Genomic DNA, 16,796 nt, shown 5'->3' on the forward strand with positions numbered 1-16,796 from the left:
CCACCATCGCGTCCAGACGCACGTGTATATCAGCGCCACCTCTGCTGCACTCCCGCTGTCTCTTTCTGCGCCATTGGGAGGGGGCAGCGCCCTTGGCTCCTCCGCTGGCATACCATCTAGCTCGCTCATCTCCACGAGCGTGTCTCCTCTCTTCCCCTGTTTCTCTCTCCGCGCGCGCCTGAGCCTCTGCGAGCAGTGCGCGTGTGTGCATGCGAGAGAGAGTGAGAGAGGGATCACTTACGCCGCCACGCACCCACATACGCGCACACACATCTCTCTCTATCTCGCTGTCGATCTACGTGTGCGTTCCTCAAACCCCCTTCCTCCTCCCCTTCTCTCCCCCTCCCCCTCCTTCCTCCCGCTCTCCCTCTCTTGGTGTACGTGCGTGTGCGTGCGTATCTCTCTTGAACGCCCTGTCGCATGGTGTGCGTCTCAACACACACGCACGCACGCAGCGCGCACGGGTTCTTCTTTATCTATCCACTATTAGCGCCCAACACACGAGAGGCGGTCCAGTTCCACAGAACGCTCACGCTTCCGCCGACATACACGAATATGGGGTGCAAGAATTCGTCACACACGATGTCGGGAAGCAGTTCCGTGGCAGGCACCGCTCCTGGCGCCATCGAGGACGCTGGGAGCTCCTCGCCAGTCTTCGGCTCCGGCGTTCATGTCGGTCGCTCCGGTAACGTGGACCTCTCGGGGCGCGACCTAGATGTGCTGGGGCCGCAGATGGTGCACATGATCAATGAAGACGAGCTACATCGCACTGCAACATCGCTAAGACTATCAAACAACAGGCTGTATGCGCTGGCCAAGGAACTGCCACTGCTGTCGAACCTGCGTGAGCTCGATATCGACCACAACCGGTTCCAGCGCTTCCCCGAGGTACTTGTACGGCTGCCGCGTCTGTGGCGCATCAACGCCAGCTTCAACCCCATCGATAGCGTACGCGGATTCGACGTGTTGCCGCGTCTCCTCTCGCTGCGCTCGCTGACGGTGCGGGATTGCAGCCTGAAGGAGATCCCTATGGCGGTGATCCAGTGCGAAGTTCTGGAGGAACTCGACGTGGGCAACAACCCGGAGATCAAGATCACCGGCGTTGCCTTGCATCGGCTCAAGCGACTGAAGAAGCTTGGTGTGGCGAACTGCAACCTCGGTGGGCGCACCCTTCCCAACGCGATCAAGCGCATGAGACTGACATCGCTCGACATCTCCGGCAACGCCTTCACCTTCACCGACCCGAACTTCTTCGGAAGGAGTATGCCACACTCGCTGATAGAGCTGCACCTCGTCGGCATGAATCTCACGGCACCGCCGGCGGTGGTGGCACTGCTGAAGAAGCTTAAATTCCTCGACCTCGCTGAGAACCCCATTGAGACGCTCGACGTCCTCGCCGGCCGCGTGGTGAAGCGGCTGCATCACGTGGCTAGCAACGGCACGGTGGCCACCGCCGGCACAAACGGCTTCTCCGATGCGCCAGCGGAAGAGGAGGACGACTTCGAGGAAGACGAGACGTCCACCCACGCCTCCGGCGGCGTCGCCAGCGCCGTGACGAGCCGCGTCAGCCTCAGCAAGGCGAGCAGGGAGGGGATCGTATCGCACGTGACGCAGCCGATCCCGCTGAAGCGGCTCTCGCTGCGCGCGTGCAACTTTCGCATGGTGCCCAAATACTTCCACAAGCTGGACCAACTCGAAGAGCTCGACCTCTCCGAGAACGAAAACCTCGACGACCCGAACATGACACTATTCTCGCTGCAGAGTTTGGTGACGCTGAACATTGTCGGCTGCCCCTTCGCCGAGGACCCGTCGCAGTCGCGGAACGAGTGGTTCGACATTGGCAAGCTCCGCAACCTGCGCAATATTCAGTGGGAAGTGTGGAAGAGCGAGCACAACATGAGCCCCTATCGCACCAAGATCCCGATCGAGCTGTGCGCGCTGCGACTGCGCACGCTGAACGAAGTGCAGCTACGCCGAAACCTCTTCACCGGCGACATTATAGAGACAGTTATCAATCTCTTGTCCGACGGCTACTTCAAGGTGGATCTGTCCGTGGACGAGATGATCCTGCACACCCACGTCGCCGCCGTCAAGGCCTTCACCGAGGGCGAGCGCTTCTTCTTCCCCAAGACGATCACCGAAGTGCCGAACCTTAAGTGCGGCGTCGACCCAGCCTCGCTTGGGCAGGTGCACCTCAAGATTGCTCTCAGCCGCTACATCTTCTTCCTAGCCATACAGGCGGCCAACTACGACGCCGTCATCATCCCGCCACTGGATGTCATGATCATCCACTACGCGCAGCTCACTGTCCACCCGCTCAAGTACCGCACCGACTGCGAGGCCGTGTGTGGGCGCATACTGGACTGCAACTATCGAACCTTCTTCGCGGAGCAGAAGAAGCACCAGGCGGAGGCGAAGAGCGTCGTGGATGCGTCGAGACGCATCTGGAATTTGATGGTGCGCTCCGCCCAGCGCGATCTCGCGTGGCTGCGGTACGACTTCTGGGACAAGCGACTGCGCGCGTCGGCGGCCGATGGCGCCGCCGGAGCTGCGTTCTCCGGTGAGCACACGGCGATCCCGAAGACGTTGCCGCTGCTGGTCGGCAAGACGACTGCCGAGGTGACGCAGGACTGGCAGTCTATGATGTCCATCGACTCGGCGCACGACTTGGCCGGTGTGCTGGACCAGGCCATCACGTCGCACTTCTCTGAGAAGGGCGTAGAGGATTTCGGTGCGTCCATTCAGCAGTTTTATGAGATAAACCGCTGCTTCCTGTGCCACGAGGATTCTCTGTGGAAGGCAGACCTCGACTGGAACCGGTATGTGAAGTTTCTGACCCTCTACGCCTACCGGTGCGCCGTGCTCGAGGGCGATACAGCCTACGTCGTGGAGCCGGTCGCGGACGAGGAAGGCAACCTTGTCGCGCCAGATCGCACCACCTCGATGCTGGGTAAGCACTACGACTCCATGAACAACCGCAGCTTCGACGACGCGGGCAAGTACCTGCCGAAGCCACAAGATGGGGGGCAGAAAGGCCCCCCCAACATCGTGTCAGAGAACCAGGCCGAGTCTAGCGGTGTCCCGCAAACCCGCACCGCCAGCGGCTTCGCTCGTCGGTCCTTGTCTACGCTGCAGAAGGCCAGCAAGTCGAACAAGCGGCTGACGATGGTGCGCCAGCTCGAGGGCAACCCCGTGCCCACGATCGGTATCATCTTTATGCTCCACGCCCACCGCACCTCACACCTGAAGTACTATCAGTCCATGTCGTTGTTTGCCATCGAAAACGTTGATGTGGTGTGGGGCGCCGCGGGTTACGGCATCTTGAAGCAGATGCAGGGCGCATGGATGGCCTTGTATGACGAGGCGTACGTCAGCGAAAACAAGGAGATGCTGTTCAGCTACCTCGTGCAGAACGGCGTGCTGATGCCGACCTCCGACCCGTGCGATGCCGCGAACACAGTGGCAGGGGACGGCTCTGCGACGGCGAAGAAGTCGGGCGGCACATCGAAGCAGAAGCATCGGTACGCCTACGTGTCGGACGTGGCGCCGCACAGGTCGTGCATCAAGGCGCGCCCACGCAACGCGGACAACTTCGGCCGCCGGGTGACATTCTGCAGCGCTGACACGGAGTTTGGCGTCTTCTAGTCGGGGGGAGGGGGGCCGGAGAGAAGCGAGCGTGTCAGTGCACGGGTGAGCGTGCGTGAGTGCCGCCCTTCACATCACCATCATCATGTTCGTGGCCTCCTCCCACCCGCCTCTCCCCGTCTCTCTCCCTTGCTCTCTCTTGCTGTGTCTGTGCCTGTGCCCTTGTTAGCTCTTGCCGACATTGTTTCTACTTCGCTATTCTCTCTTGGTGGTGATGGTGTTGGTGGTGGTGGTGGTGGGGGTGCGTCCGGCTGGCCGTCCTCCCCGCGCACTGCTCGACCGCCATCAACACAGGCATGTGTGCTCCGACGTCTTTCTCACCCTCCATTTCTCTGCCCTTCTCTCTAGGCGTGTGCGCACGCGACGACGAAGAACGTTGTCCGGCTCCTCCTCTTCTTCGGGGCTGCCTAGAAGGCGGCAGGGACCTCCTCGCTTCCCTTCGCTTCCTTGACGGACCGCTTGATGGCGACTACTCCCCTAAAAACGAGTACCTGTCTGTGCCGCACACGTGCGGGCGTGCACCCTTCTCTTCTCCCTTCTCGTCGGTTTCGTATATATACTCTCCCTTTTTCCATCTGTGACTGTGTGTGTGTGTGTCGTTGTCGTTTTCGTTGTCGTTGTCGCTGCGAAGCAGCTCATGCATCATGCATCGTCACCTTCTTCCCCCTTCCACCTCCTCCTCTACTGATGCGTGAGTGGGCATGGCGCGTTTCTGGTGGACTCGGTGACGGTTGTCGCGAAAGTCAGCATGGACGTTGCCATGCCCCGTGGACTCTCTCCCCAGTCCTCTCCTCTCCTCGCAGGCCCATTCCTTCGTGCCTCGCGCCTCGCCCCTGCCATCGCGCGCTCTTACCATTGTGACGCCTGCCTGTGAAACGGCTTTCCTGTGTGATGACTGTGTTGCGTGCGTGCTTGTGCACATCACGTCTTCTTGCGTGCCTGCCAGAGAGGGTACGGCCAGTGCCGTCGGGAAGACACGTGGGGAAGAAGTGGTGGTGGGGGGGGGGAACGGCTGATAGCGAACACGACAGACATACAGAGGACACGTCTGTGAGCGGCTGGGCAGGAATCAAGCCAGTCGGAGAGGAAGCGGATCAGCAAGGAGAGGAGAGGAGAGGTGGTGGCGGTGGCGGCGGTCCTTGGGCAGGGGACGGCGCGTGGTGGATCACACAGAGCAAGGAAAGATTGATGGGCGGATGATCTATAGCTGCACGCGCCTCCTCGTGATGCTCGCGTGTGAGCCATGGCGCGCCTGTGCGCAGTCCCGAAGAGGAGAGGAGCGAGACAGCGGCGACGCGTTGCAGTAAGCGATAATCGTAGCGTGTGCGTGCGTCTATCGGTGTACGAGTTGACGGAACTCTCTTGGTCGCATGATGGGCTGATGTGAACATCGTAACAGACGCTGCGTGGAATGGGTGAGCTTCCGCGTGTGCGTGCGTGCGTGTGTCGCTTTACCGAGCGGCGTACAGTTGGAAAGGAAAAGATCGCGATGGCTGGCGCGCAAGCATCCAGCAGACCGTGGGAAACGCGAGAGAGGGAGGGGGAGGGCCGAAGTGGCGGGGGTGCGCTCGCTTCTCCACCACACGCCACCCCGCGTGCCGTCACCTCCCTCCTCCTCCGTCCCCCCCTCTCTTCGCCGCGCTCCCTCACACCTTTTGTCTGTCTCTATCGAACTCCTTATCACCTCAGCCCCGACAGCAACAGCCGCAAGGTGGAGCACTTGCACCGCAGTTCTGCAAGGCCGCCTCCACGAGTGTCGTGTGTGGATGGCGAGCGGTGGGTGCCCACTTCTTCAGAGAGACCGCAAGACGCCAAGGAGAGAGCTACCGTTTCCATCCGCGCCGGCGCGCACTGCCGCTCTCCGACCTCCTCCTCTCTCGCTCCGACCAAGAAGGCACGCGGCAGCTGCTCTTGGTGAATGCCAGTTCCTCGTCGTACACAACCCTCCTTTTCTTCCCACCCCCGCCTCCTCCCCTTTCCCTCTCCGGCTGATGCCGGCAACGCGAACAGAAAGGTGCGCCGATCTCCGCTTACCGACGCACGCGAGCATCGACCGGTGCGTAGCTTTACTTGCTTTCTCTTTCTTCGTTCTACCTCCCTTAGAATCTCTCCGTGATCTGCCGCTGCCGTGCTCGCACACGTGACCGCACGTGCCGTTGTCGGGCACAACTGTCTTTCCTGCATCTCTCTCTCTCTCTCTCGCTGTGTGTGTGTGTGTGCGTGTGTGTCTTCAAGGACTGTGTGCGCTCTGCCCGAACCCCCTTCCACTGCCTCGGCCCCTCCTCCATCTGTCGTCGTGCTTCTCCTCCGTTTTCACAGCTCCACCCGGGTGCACGCAGGCGGAATGCGCAGCTCCGTGTCGGTGACTCCGTCGCGCCGCCCGAAGCGGCCCAACGCCGGTGCTTCCATCTCGCCTTCTCGCACGTCGCTCTCGCGCGGCGCCTCGCCTGCCAAATCCCCGGCAGTGCTCCGCGAGAGGGGCCGCAGCGTGTCACCGTCCGTGAAGAAGGGAATTCGTCCAGGCATCGCCGATGATGCGGCGGCGGTGCACAAGGGGAGTGGTGCGGCGTACCCCAACGCCGGCCACGCTACCAGCAGCACAGCGTCACCGTCCGTAACGGGCGGCTCGCTCTCGCACTTCGCGCAGGACGGGAGGCGCCTTGAGCCGAACACATGCGAGACGACCTTCAGCTTCCACGGCCAGTATGAGCACATCGCGGTGGCGCATCGCACAGCAACACTGTGGTGCGCCAACACCGCAACCGGCGCCATGGACCTCTACAGCTGCGTCACGGGCCAGTTTGTTACCTCGCTTCTCCCACTCCACGAGGAGGTGGTAGCGCGGCGGGCGGAGCTGTCGGAGCTGCCGCTGAGTGCGCCGAGCGCCAAGGGCACCAACGGCAGCGCCAAGGGTGCCACGGGCGGGTTGCTTGGCTCTCACTGGGGCTCCACGGCACTCACTCCTCGCAGTCGTGGACTCGTTCCCACGGGAGGAGGGCGGCGGCTCTCAACGCTATCATCCACCAGCGCCGCAGCCCATCACCATCGCACGGCGTCTAACAGCCTCTCGGCGTCCAGCCTTGCCTCCGCGTGGGCGCGCGTGCCTGAGGGCGACCTTCGCGCCACCGCCCTATGCGCCACCGCCACGCACATGTGGGTCGGTTATACCAATGGCACCGTCGCCGTCTACGACGCGCTTCTTCTCAAGCTCGTCACTTTCGGTCGGCTGCACACCGACCGCATCGTGTCCATCGTCGCGCTTTTCAACGGCCAGACGGTGTCCGCCTCCACGGACGGCCTCTTGATTCTGTGGGATACAGAGCAAGGTGGCTTCGAGGCGGTAACACGGGTGACGGTGCTGCTGGACGCCGTCCGCGAAGGCGCGGGGGCGCTGTGTGCTATGGCTTCCATTTCACCCGCCACGCGCGTGTGCTGCGGGTTCGAGTCGGGTGTCATCTATAACGTCCGTATCGCGAGCCGGCCGCAGGAGCAGACCGCGCCGCAGTCAGTGCGTGGCCACCACGGGCGAGTGAACGACATGGCGGTCGTGCGTGATGTGCTCTTTACTGCCGCGGAGGACAACACCGTGTGCGCGTGGCACTGCGGTGGCGCCGCCGGCGCGCGCGGTGCGCAGCGTCTCGACGGCGGCGACGGGGGCGGGTCCGCGCCATCGAACCCCTTCCTGAGGGCGGCTCGCGATGCCGGCCACGCACGGTTTGGGCCTCACATGGGCGGCAGCGTGAGGATGCTGAAGCGCATCCCCGTCAGACCGTGTGTGCGGTGCCTCCTGGCGGAGGAGCAGACGCGCAGCGTCTGGGTAGCGTACGCGGACGGCCTCGTGGAGCGCTGGAGTGCCAACCCAGATGACGACTACGGCGTGGAGGAGGTGGTGGAGAACGCGCTCGCAGCATCGCTGTCGGCCGGCAACGGCGGCGTGCGCGCTCTTCTCTCACTGAGCGTGGTGCAGACGATGCAGTGGCTTGCTTTGTCCAGCAACGGCGTAAACAAGGTCTGGTATGGGCACAGGAACACCTTAGAGATCGACCTGGCGCACTCCATTTCGACGCTGGCGCAGGTGGTGGAGCAGGACACTGTGGACGCTGCGGCGTGGCGGGAGCGGGTCAACCTACTGAAGCAGAAAGAACTGGAGCGAAAGCAGAAGTACGTGTGCATCCTGGAACAGCTGAGCGAGCAGCGGGTGCTGCTGCGCCACTACGACATGTGGAAGCGCTCCGTTCTCTTCTTCGGTACGCGGCGTAGGCGAGTCGCGGCGATCGCCGACACGCTCGAGAAGAAGTCACGCCTGCAGCTGGCTCGACGCTTCTTTAACAAGTGGGGGTCCTTCTACGACGCCCAGCAGCGACACATGCGCGTCTACGTGCTCTCCATGGCCCTCTCCCGCGCCACAGAGCAGCAGCAGCTGCAGGGCTACTTCCTGCGGTGGCAGTCGTACCTCGTCCATCGTCAGGTGCGTCGGAAAGCGGCGAAAAGCGCGCAGGTGCTCGCGCGCATGGTGAACGCCGCGATAATGGGCTCATGCTTCCACCGCTGGCGTGCAGCGGCAGCGGCGACCACGCGACGGCAGCGCGACCGCATCTCAGCCGAGCAGCTGGCGCTTCTCGCCAACAAGGCGCAGCGACAGGTGCTACAGCGGGTGCTGCGCCAGTGGGTGGCACACCACGACACGCAGAAAACGCTCCCGCGACAGGTGCCCACCGCTGCAGCGGAAGGAGCGCCTCGAGACGGGCTGCCGGTGCCGGAGACTTCGGCGCTGTCTCGCTTTGCTGCGCACTACGCCCAGCAGCAGCAGCAGCGCCGAGGACGCCAGGCTCTTCAGGTGTGGCGGCGCTGGACAAGGTGGCGCGCTCGGCAGGCGTCGCTCGCGGCGGTAGCGGCCCTACGTGAACAGCAGCTTCTCCACGAGGCCCGTCAGCGCTTCTTTCTCCGCTGGCGTCAGCGCGTGCATGCGCGGCATGTGGACGAAAACACACAGCAGCTGAAGATGCTCGAGGTGGAGCTGCGCCGCGCTGAGGCCGAGCACGGCGACATCTTTGAAAAGCTCCAGCTGCAGCGGCAGCTGGACCTCGTCCTCGAGCGGCAATCGGCGGAGGAGGCGCGCTTGGCGCAGATCAAAGAGCAGCTGGCCTCTGCCGAGCACACCTGCTCTGAACTGCGTGCGCGTCAGCTGCAGCGAACCATCGTTGGCAGCAACGGCGCGGCGCACGCCGGTTCGTGCGGCAGCAGCTTAACGACCTCAAGTGGAGCGGCAACAGGTGCCTCCGCTGCTGTGGCGCCGGCAGACGCGTCGCGGCGCTCATCGGTGGCACGATTTGCTGGCACTGACACGGATCTCTCGCTGTCGACCACCAGCGAGGGCCTTCCGCTTGCCCAGCAACAGCAAGTGGTGCTGTCGGCCCTGAGCCGCGGCCACATGGCATCGAATGCCGCGTGGTACCGGTCGATGGTGGACCAGCAGCGCCTGTCGCCCATTGTGCTGTCGCACATGCCGACGGAGGAGGCCGTGCATCACGTCATGGGCCAACTGAAGGGCAACGTCGTTAACCTCTACACCGATCTGGCACTCTTTCGGCAGGTCAAGGATCGCCGGCGCGCCGGCACATCGGCGGTTGGCATTCTGCTTGAAGCCTTTGGGGAGGTGAAGCGGCTCATCGTGACTACGGTGCGTGGCACTTCGGCCAATGCAGCATCGGCGGCGGCGGCGCGCATGGGCGGCAAGGCTACGCGGTGGCCGCTCAGCATGGAGGCGCTGGACTGCATTCCGGTGCACCACTGCGCCACCGTGCTGAGCGCCATCAAGACACTGGTCGTCGCGTACGATCTCCTGCAGCCCGAGGACATGATCAGTGTGCAGACGACCTGCGAGGAGGTGGTCGTCAACGCCGACTGGATCTTCCTGATCGCGCGCGCCTGCTACCTGCGACGGAAGCCCGTGCCGCCCGCGAACAATCGGCAGCTTATCTAGACATGAAACTTGGGCAGGTGTGTGTGTGTGTGCATGGAAGTGAGCCGGCCATCAACATGGCTCGCGTCTCTTCCTCCCTCCCTCCTCCCCCCGCGCACACACACACACACACGCGCCTGCCCACTCATCATTTTGCTGTGTAACATCTTTAGAGGCGGAGTTCTTTGTCCCATTCCTCGCCTTCGACTTCTTGTGCGGCCCGCTACTTCACGGCGCGTCGTTCGCGTGCTCGGCTGTTTCCATGTCTCGGGTGTATATAGGGGGTGCCAGAAAGAGAAGTGGTCGCATCTACGGCGTGTATGTGTGAGTGTACAGTAGCAGCGGCATCGCGTAGTGAACGACAGCGGGCTGATATCGTGCGTAGAGGGCTGGTGGCGAGCACCAGCACCTCTCGGGCTCATTTTTGCTCTCCCTCCTTCCGACTTCAGTGGCCCGCTATCACCTTACCCAAGCCGCTCCACGACAGCGGACATCAGATTGCCCCCCCCTCTCTTTTGCCCACCTCCCTTGCCGCCGCCGCCTCCTCGTGTAAGAGGTGTGGGGTGGGATGGGGTGGGATGGTGGGGGGGGCCGCGAAGCTGCGCAGCGGCAAAATGCCGAGTCAGTGGCGATGGAGCCAGGTGGCGTGGCATCGCTCCGCTCTTCCTCTTCTTCCTTGTGTTGCACCACCTCCTTCCCCCCTCCCGCTCGAATCGGCGGCGACCATCCTCCTCCGCTGAGCTCCAGCCCTGCCGCTGCGGTGCCGGCGGTGCGGGTCTCTTCTACTGGCTGCTTGACAGTCTCTTCAGCCCATCCCTTCTCTGTCCTCCGTCCCCCACGGCGCCTCATTCTCTCTACTCCAGCTCTCCGTGTGCCGCTCACGAGCGTGGCGCCTGCGTGCATCGGCTGACGAGCGGCAGAGATGCACTACACCACCGTCCTCGCCGTTGCTGCGCCACTGGCATCCATTGCTCTGTGCGTGTGCGCCGGTGTAAAGGATGGGGCGGCGCACTCGCTTTTCCTTGCCGCAGCAACGTTCTTCAGCGGCGTCGTCATGTGGCTGCGCTCCCGCTACATCGCCGCCCTGTACCTGAACGAGCTTCAGGCACGGAGGCAGCACTTCACGGACTCCTTGCGTCGACGATTCGGTGACGGCGGCGCCGCGGCTGCGGTGCGAGAGGCTAGCGCTCAGCGCGATGATGCCCGAGCTGCCGAGGCGTATGCCGCGCCCTCGCCTTTGTCACGGCCGCCGCGGACAGTGGCGCGTGTCTCACCCGTGCTGCCAGCCTTCCTGGCGTGCTGCTTGTTCTTGATAAGCATCCTTTCCACCATCTCCGCCGCCCTACACGCCATTTTATATGTGCGAAGCCTCGAGACGGAGCAGCCGTGACTCCGTGCGAGATAGAGGAGAGAGAGAGGGCGTGTTGCTGAGCTGGCCGGGAACCCCGAGGACGTGTGCGAAGTCGTGAGTGTGCACGCACGCCCGCGTTTCTTCTTCGTTGAACCACAAGGAAACAAAGGAGGAGGGGGAGGGAGCTGAGGTCGGAAGCCGACCCGCTCATCATCGTGGGTGCGTGTCACACAACATCTCTCCTCGGTTTGACTTCCCACCCACGCCATGACGCGCACCGGCGTGGGTGAGAAGAGGTGGCGGTGGGGCGACACTGCACGGCTGCGGCAGCGCCGTCCTGCTTCTTGTCTTTCGTCCCTCGCACTGCTGCTCTCGCCCTTCCTCCCTCTCTCCCCTGTCGCTTAACACCGCTCGCTGCCTGCGCAGCCTCCATCACGTGGGCGCGCGCATCGCCATCGAAGCGATTCAAGTAACGAGTGTGAAGGCCGCTGCTGAAGAGAGCTCTGCCCCCCCCCCCCCCGCCTCTCTCCCTCTCCCCTCCCGTGTTTACCTCGCATCAGCTCCGCGTCTTCGCTGCTGTCATAATGCCCCGGCTGCGCGCCGCTCGCGCCGCCTGGTATGCCGGCCAGGAGCTCGACACATACCTCCGCCAGCGCGCATGGCACTGGACAGTGAAGCGTAACTACGCCCTCGCGGCGGACTACTGCATTCGGCTACTGAACCGGCACCCGCAAGACACGCTGGGGCTCGTCCTCGGTGAGGTGTCAGGCCGCTACACCAGCCAAGATACCTTTGTATCCAAGTGCGCACAGGCACTGCAGGAGAGCTGTCAGCGTAAGGGTGTGGCCAGTGTAACGGAGCTGGTGCAGTGCACCTTGGTGACGAGGGCAGCCAACCCGCCCTCCTTGTCGACAACGGCGTCTGCAAGCCTCACGCAACTCCCTTCCGCTGATGCCGTGCTGGCGCTGCAGGCCGATGAGGCTAAAAGGGAGGCGGATGCACGCGATACGGGAGCGCATACAGGTGGTCTCAAGGGTGAGTCTCTCTACGTGCACAATAGTGAACCGCCGGACTCCATCAACCAAGCGGTGCGGCGCTCCTGTCTACGCAGTGCGACGCCGCCGCTGGCAGAGCTGCTGGAGCCGGTGCAGTCGACCTACGGGCGGGGACTTTATGCGACGCGGCACATCCAGCCACGGAGCAGCATCCTGTGCGAGTCGCCGCTCCTCGTGCAGCGCTGCGATGACACGAAGTGCGCGCACTGCCTCGCGCCGCTGTCCGCCCGCCGCGGCAGCAGCATCACCGACACAGGCGCCAGCGACCCCCTCGCGTCTGGCGTGGCATGCCCGCACTGCCAGCATGAAACCTACTGCTCCGAGGACTGTAGAGATGCGGCGTGGGAGCAGTACCATGTCTGCAGCTGCGCCTCCAGAAACCCCGAGCTAGCACAGTGGACTGAAGGCATGCGCGAGCTGCTACACCGCGGCGGCGCTGGAGCCGCATCAGCGGCGTCCGATGAGGCAGGCGTCGTTAACTCCGGCTCCGAGGCGCGCGCAGCACTGTCGTGCCTGACAGTAGCAAAGATATGCGCCATGGCAACCGTGCAGCAGGTCCACCCACTGAGTCTGCCGGGGATCTCGTGTCTGCGCGGCATCGCTGACTACGAGCCAGCAACAGCCCTCAGCGAGATTGGCGCTCTCGCAGTCGCCCTGAGCGCGGCGCTACGCCAGCCGAACCTGTACATGGAGGAGGTGCTGTCGCTCTTCGCACTGCTGCACATGAACGAGTTCTTCGCAGGGAGCGGCATCGCGGTCTACTCGGTGCTGAGCATGCTGAACCACAGCTGTGACCCGAACTGCGCCTTGGTGAGCGCGGCCAACTCGCCGGTGGCGGGCACACACGGATCGAGAAGGCACAAGAGTGCCATGGAGAAGCACCTCGTCGCGCTTCGGCCGATCCGCGACGGCGAGCAGCTATTTATTGACTACAACGCCGCCCTCACGACGAGGCTCGACTACGAGGAACGCAAGGCGCTCTGTGCGCAGCGGCACTTCGAGTGTTACTGCTCCCGCTGCATCCGCCGCGAATGATGGTGCGAAAGAGGACAGTCAGCACCGCATGTGCGTGCCGCTGCATGCCGTTTCGCACAAGGCGCTATGGTGGGGATGTCTTCACAGGACTAATCGACCAAGCTTGCCCCCGTAGTGGGTGCAGCAATGATGTGTTTGCGCGGGCGTTGGCCCCTCCCCCCGACGGCACCGCCTCCTTCCTTATACCTATCCACGCAAGCGCAACGCTGCACCGGAGGGGAGCGCGATGGGGTAAGCACCTGCAGAGGGCGCCAAAGGAGTGACGTGCGCGGACACCCAACGGAAAATGACGACTACGAGCGCTTGGGATGCCAGCGGGGAAGAGGTGCGCAGGATGACGCCTGCTGTGTCGCGCACGGGCATGCGGCAAGCGAGAGACACGCACGCACGCGCCGGCTCCCGCAAAGGGGCGGGAGATGCGCCCCTCTCTTTCCACCTTTCCGCGGTAGGAGAGGTACCGCTCGGTATTTGATCGCGCTCACATGGTCCATACGCGTGCATGCGCACGCGTGCTGCTGCCTTGGCTGCTTCTTCGTTCATCGTTGCCTTCCTGCTTGCCTGCCCTCTCTCTCTTTTGCCTTTTCCTTCGCCCTCCCGCCACCCCACCACCGCTTCATCATCGGCGCCCTCACGTGTCTTCGCGGCGGTGTGCGGGATGGGGCAGAGACCCCGTCTTGAACGAGAAGGGCGCTGAGCAACCGCCTCTTATCGAACCTGCCCCAGCGCGCCGTAATTCGTGCCGTGTCGTGTCTGACCGTTGCGACGGGCGATACGGTGCAACCCACGTGGATGCGGCTGCTGTTGGCGCTTCTCCTTCCTTGCCCTGATACATACCGTACAGCCGCAGACGCGTGTTACCATTCACGAGCTTGATTGGACATCAGACACTTCGCTTGCCCTCCGCCCTCCACGATGTTGCGCTACGCACCGATGCGGCGTTGCAGCGCGGCGGCCATGCAGACGCTAAGCTCCTGGCTTACAGACCTCGCCGAGGAGTCGATGGCCGTGCCGTCGGCCACTGACGCGGTCCTGCACACGAGGCAGAATGATGGGCAAGGGCCCACCCGCAAGACACCTGCGCAGCTGTGGCGTGAGTTGGAAGACGCTGCCGCTCACGCGAACGCCCTTCGCGAGACCGACACGCTGTTCAGCATCCTGCGGTGTCTTCTGCTCAAGCAGCAGTATCCCACCGACGTGCACGCGTGGGCTCGCCTCGCGAAGCAACTGTTGCCCTACAGCGGCATCGAACAGAGGTCGGTGCTGCACTACCCGGGCCGGCCCGATGCCTCGTACCGCAGAGACGGGCACCCACGCGGCAGCAGCCTAGCCAATCTCTCCTCGTCCAGCGACCCTGTGCTCACTGGCGCGGACGGCGGCATCGGAGACGATGGCGCATCGCGTCGAGGCGGCGGTGGTGCCAGGCGAGGCGGGGAGCACGCAGTGCCGTACAGCCTGTACCCCTCGCGCGAGACACTCTTGCTGAGCGGCGGCGTCGTGCCACTCAGCGCGCGTGTGCCGTTCGGCGACGGCAGAGCGATCGCGTTGTTTGTGCGCGGCTTTACTCGGTTCGTGGAGGGCCAGCTGGGCGTGCAGCCGCACACGCAGCTTACCTCGGAGCTGTTGCAGGTAGTCAAAGACGTGTCGGACGCCGTGACGGAGGCGTTGGCCGCGAACGCAGACTCCTTGCAGCTGGAGCTACTGCTGCCGGCGTTGCTGGACTACATGGAGCTGCTCCACGTGCTGGACTTGTGCACGGCCACGGCGACCGGCCGTGGGCCGCTCGCGATGAAAGATGAGCGCCGTGCTGCTGCCGGGGCGACGGGGAGAGACGACGAGCCGAGCGGGCACGGTCGATCATCACCGCCACGGTCGTCGAGGCCGACGCGCTTTCTTCAGAACATGGCCAACGACCTTGCACAGAACGTCATGGCCGGTGCTGCGCGTGGGGCTCGCGTCGTCCTCTACTATCTGAGCGAGCGTTTTGCCGCTGTTGTAGAGGCGTACCAGGCGGACGCGCCGGCCACCTTCACCGATAAGATGTACTGGGCGCAGCAGCGGTACCTGCTAACTCTCACCCGCGCCTGCATGTGGTCCATCAGTCAACATTACACGCCAGCCACCACCGCTGCATTGTCTGCGGCGCCAGGGAGCGTTGCCTCGTCGCCGTCGCCGCACGTGCAGGGGCTGCGGTCCACTGTCGCCCCAACGGACCTCGTCGCCACCGCGCCTATGAACGCTCACATACAGGCGCTGTACGACCACATCGATGTGCTCTTCCAACGGAACACGCATGCCGACAACCCGCTGCACCTGACCGACGAGGAGGTGGCGCAGCTGAAAGAAATACACACAGCCGCGCTGCTGCGTGCACTGCGCATCGAGGAGGCGGCCCCGGACGCGTACCTGCGCCGCGCGTTGGAGGTGGTGGATCGGGTGCCGGCGTCCATGGCCATCGAAGGCGAGCTAATCGCAGGCAAGGTGCGGCTGTTGGAGCTGGACAGCGACACGGTGGACGAAGAGGGTAGGGCTGCCATCTACGACGACTTGCTGACGTCGCTTCGAAGCTTGGTGGAGATGCGGCCACGCTTTTCGAGGCACGACGGCGCTCATCATGCTGCCGGTGGAGGTGTTGCGGCTGCTGCGTCGGCAAGCACACCCGCCGACGGCGGCGGCGGCGAGGAAGACGAAGGTGATGGCGAGCAACTGCGACTCGACGCGGCAACGCAGGCGATCTTGCAGCGTGCCCACGCCGACGTCATCACGGCCTTCTGCGCGGCGCACAAGGAGGAGTGGTCGAACGAGGCGTACAACATCCTCGTCGCGCACAAGTACCACGGCGTCAAGATCACGAACGACCTCATACGGCCGGTCCTGGAGGTGTTCAGCCGCCGCGGCGACTGCCGTGTCTTCAGCTTGGTGGATTTATGCGTGCTCTACAGCAATGAGCCGATCGACATGCACACCATCGCGCTGCTGTTCCGCACATGCGCGGCGGCCGGTGACCACTACCGCGCTCGCACGTTCCTGCAGCTGGTGAACGAGATTATACATGGGTTTCTTGTGAAGTGTCCGGCCTCGGTGAAGGAGTCGCTGCAGGAGTTGAAGCTGCTCGACCCGCCGCCGCGGCACCTGTTCGTCTCGACCGAGGATGATCTTGTGCAGAGTGCGCTCGGCGAGCAGCAGCGCACCGTACGCCGGCTTCCTACCGGGTCTTGAAGTACCGAACGAGGGTGGTGGCCATGCTACTCGTCGTGGTGGCAGCATCCGGGATCCACCTCCTCCCTCGTCCCCTTCACCGCGGATGTGCGCGCGGGCCAGCCCTTGCGCACGTGCTGGCTCGCCGGCTCACATGAGCCGACATCGACAAACCCCACTCGCACGCGGCGCTCTCGTGCCGGAGCCGCATCACATGCGAAGCAAACGAGAGGCAAATCACGGACAAGGCAATACTGCTGCTGTGGCAGTGCTGGCAGTGAGGAGAACGGCATGCGCTTCTTCATCCTCGCCACAACGAAATGCCGATCTACGTCGTCCGGCGGGGCGGTGTGAGGGAGGCGGCTGCTCCTATCCCTCGGGGGGGGGCGCTTGTACTCACCGCCGTGTTCGCACCGCCTTCTCCACCGTGACGCACGCCTCAAGAAACGCGGTTGATGTTGTTCGTCGGACGCAACGCAACACCCTCACCTCCCCTTCCTTCCTTCCGTCCCTTTCTTTCACCCTCTCCCCCCCCCCCCACCGTGACGCACAT

At 63.7% G+C, this 16,796-nt stretch overlaps 5 protein-coding genes across 5 annotated transcripts; all 5 read left to right on the top strand.

Moving 5' to 3' along the window:
• Positions 1–555: 555 nt before the first annotated feature.
• LDBPK_061010 (hypothetical protein, conserved) lies at positions 556–3,645 on the top strand (the record flags this gene model as incomplete). Its single annotated transcript, XM_003858359.1, has 1 exon — positions 556–3,645. One exon carries the CDS (start codon positions 556–558, stop codon positions 3,643–3,645), a length of 3,090 nt encoding a protein of 1,029 aa, XP_003858407.1.
• A 2,344-nt stretch (positions 3,646–5,989) lies between these two features.
• On the top strand, positions 5,990–9,628 carry LDBPK_061020 (hypothetical protein, conserved; the record flags this gene model as incomplete). The annotated part of the gene is made up of 1 exon (XM_003858360.1): positions 5,990–9,628. One exon carries the CDS (start codon positions 5,990–5,992, stop codon positions 9,626–9,628), a length of 3,639 nt encoding a protein of 1,212 aa, XP_003858408.1.
• A 901-nt stretch (positions 9,629–10,529) lies between these two features.
• On the top strand, positions 10,530–10,997 carry LDBPK_061030 (hypothetical protein, unknown function; the record flags this gene model as incomplete). Its single annotated transcript, XM_003858361.1, has 1 exon — positions 10,530–10,997. The coding sequence occupies one exon, from the start codon at positions 10,530–10,532 to the stop codon at positions 10,995–10,997; it is 468 nt and encodes a 155-aa protein (XP_003858409.1).
• A 545-nt stretch (positions 10,998–11,542) lies between these two features.
• Positions 11,543–13,048, top strand: LDBPK_061040 (hypothetical protein, conserved; the record flags this gene model as incomplete). Its single annotated transcript, XM_003858362.1, has 1 exon — positions 11,543–13,048. One exon carries the CDS (start codon positions 11,543–11,545, stop codon positions 13,046–13,048), a length of 1,506 nt encoding a protein of 501 aa, XP_003858410.1.
• Positions 13,049–13,960: 912 nt separating this feature from the next.
• On the top strand, positions 13,961–16,264 carry LDBPK_061050 (hypothetical protein, conserved; the record flags this gene model as incomplete). Its single annotated transcript, XM_003858363.1, has 1 exon — positions 13,961–16,264. One exon carries the CDS (start codon positions 13,961–13,963, stop codon positions 16,262–16,264), a length of 2,304 nt encoding a protein of 767 aa, XP_003858411.1.
• Positions 16,265–16,796: the final 532 nt, after the last annotated feature.

The sequence above is a fragment of the Leishmania donovani genome, chromosome 6 (genome assembly GCF_000227135.1).
Source record: "Leishmania donovani BPK282A1 complete genome, chromosome 6".
Lineage (NCBI taxonomy): Eukaryota > Euglenozoa > Kinetoplastea > Trypanosomatida > Trypanosomatidae > Leishmania > Leishmania donovani.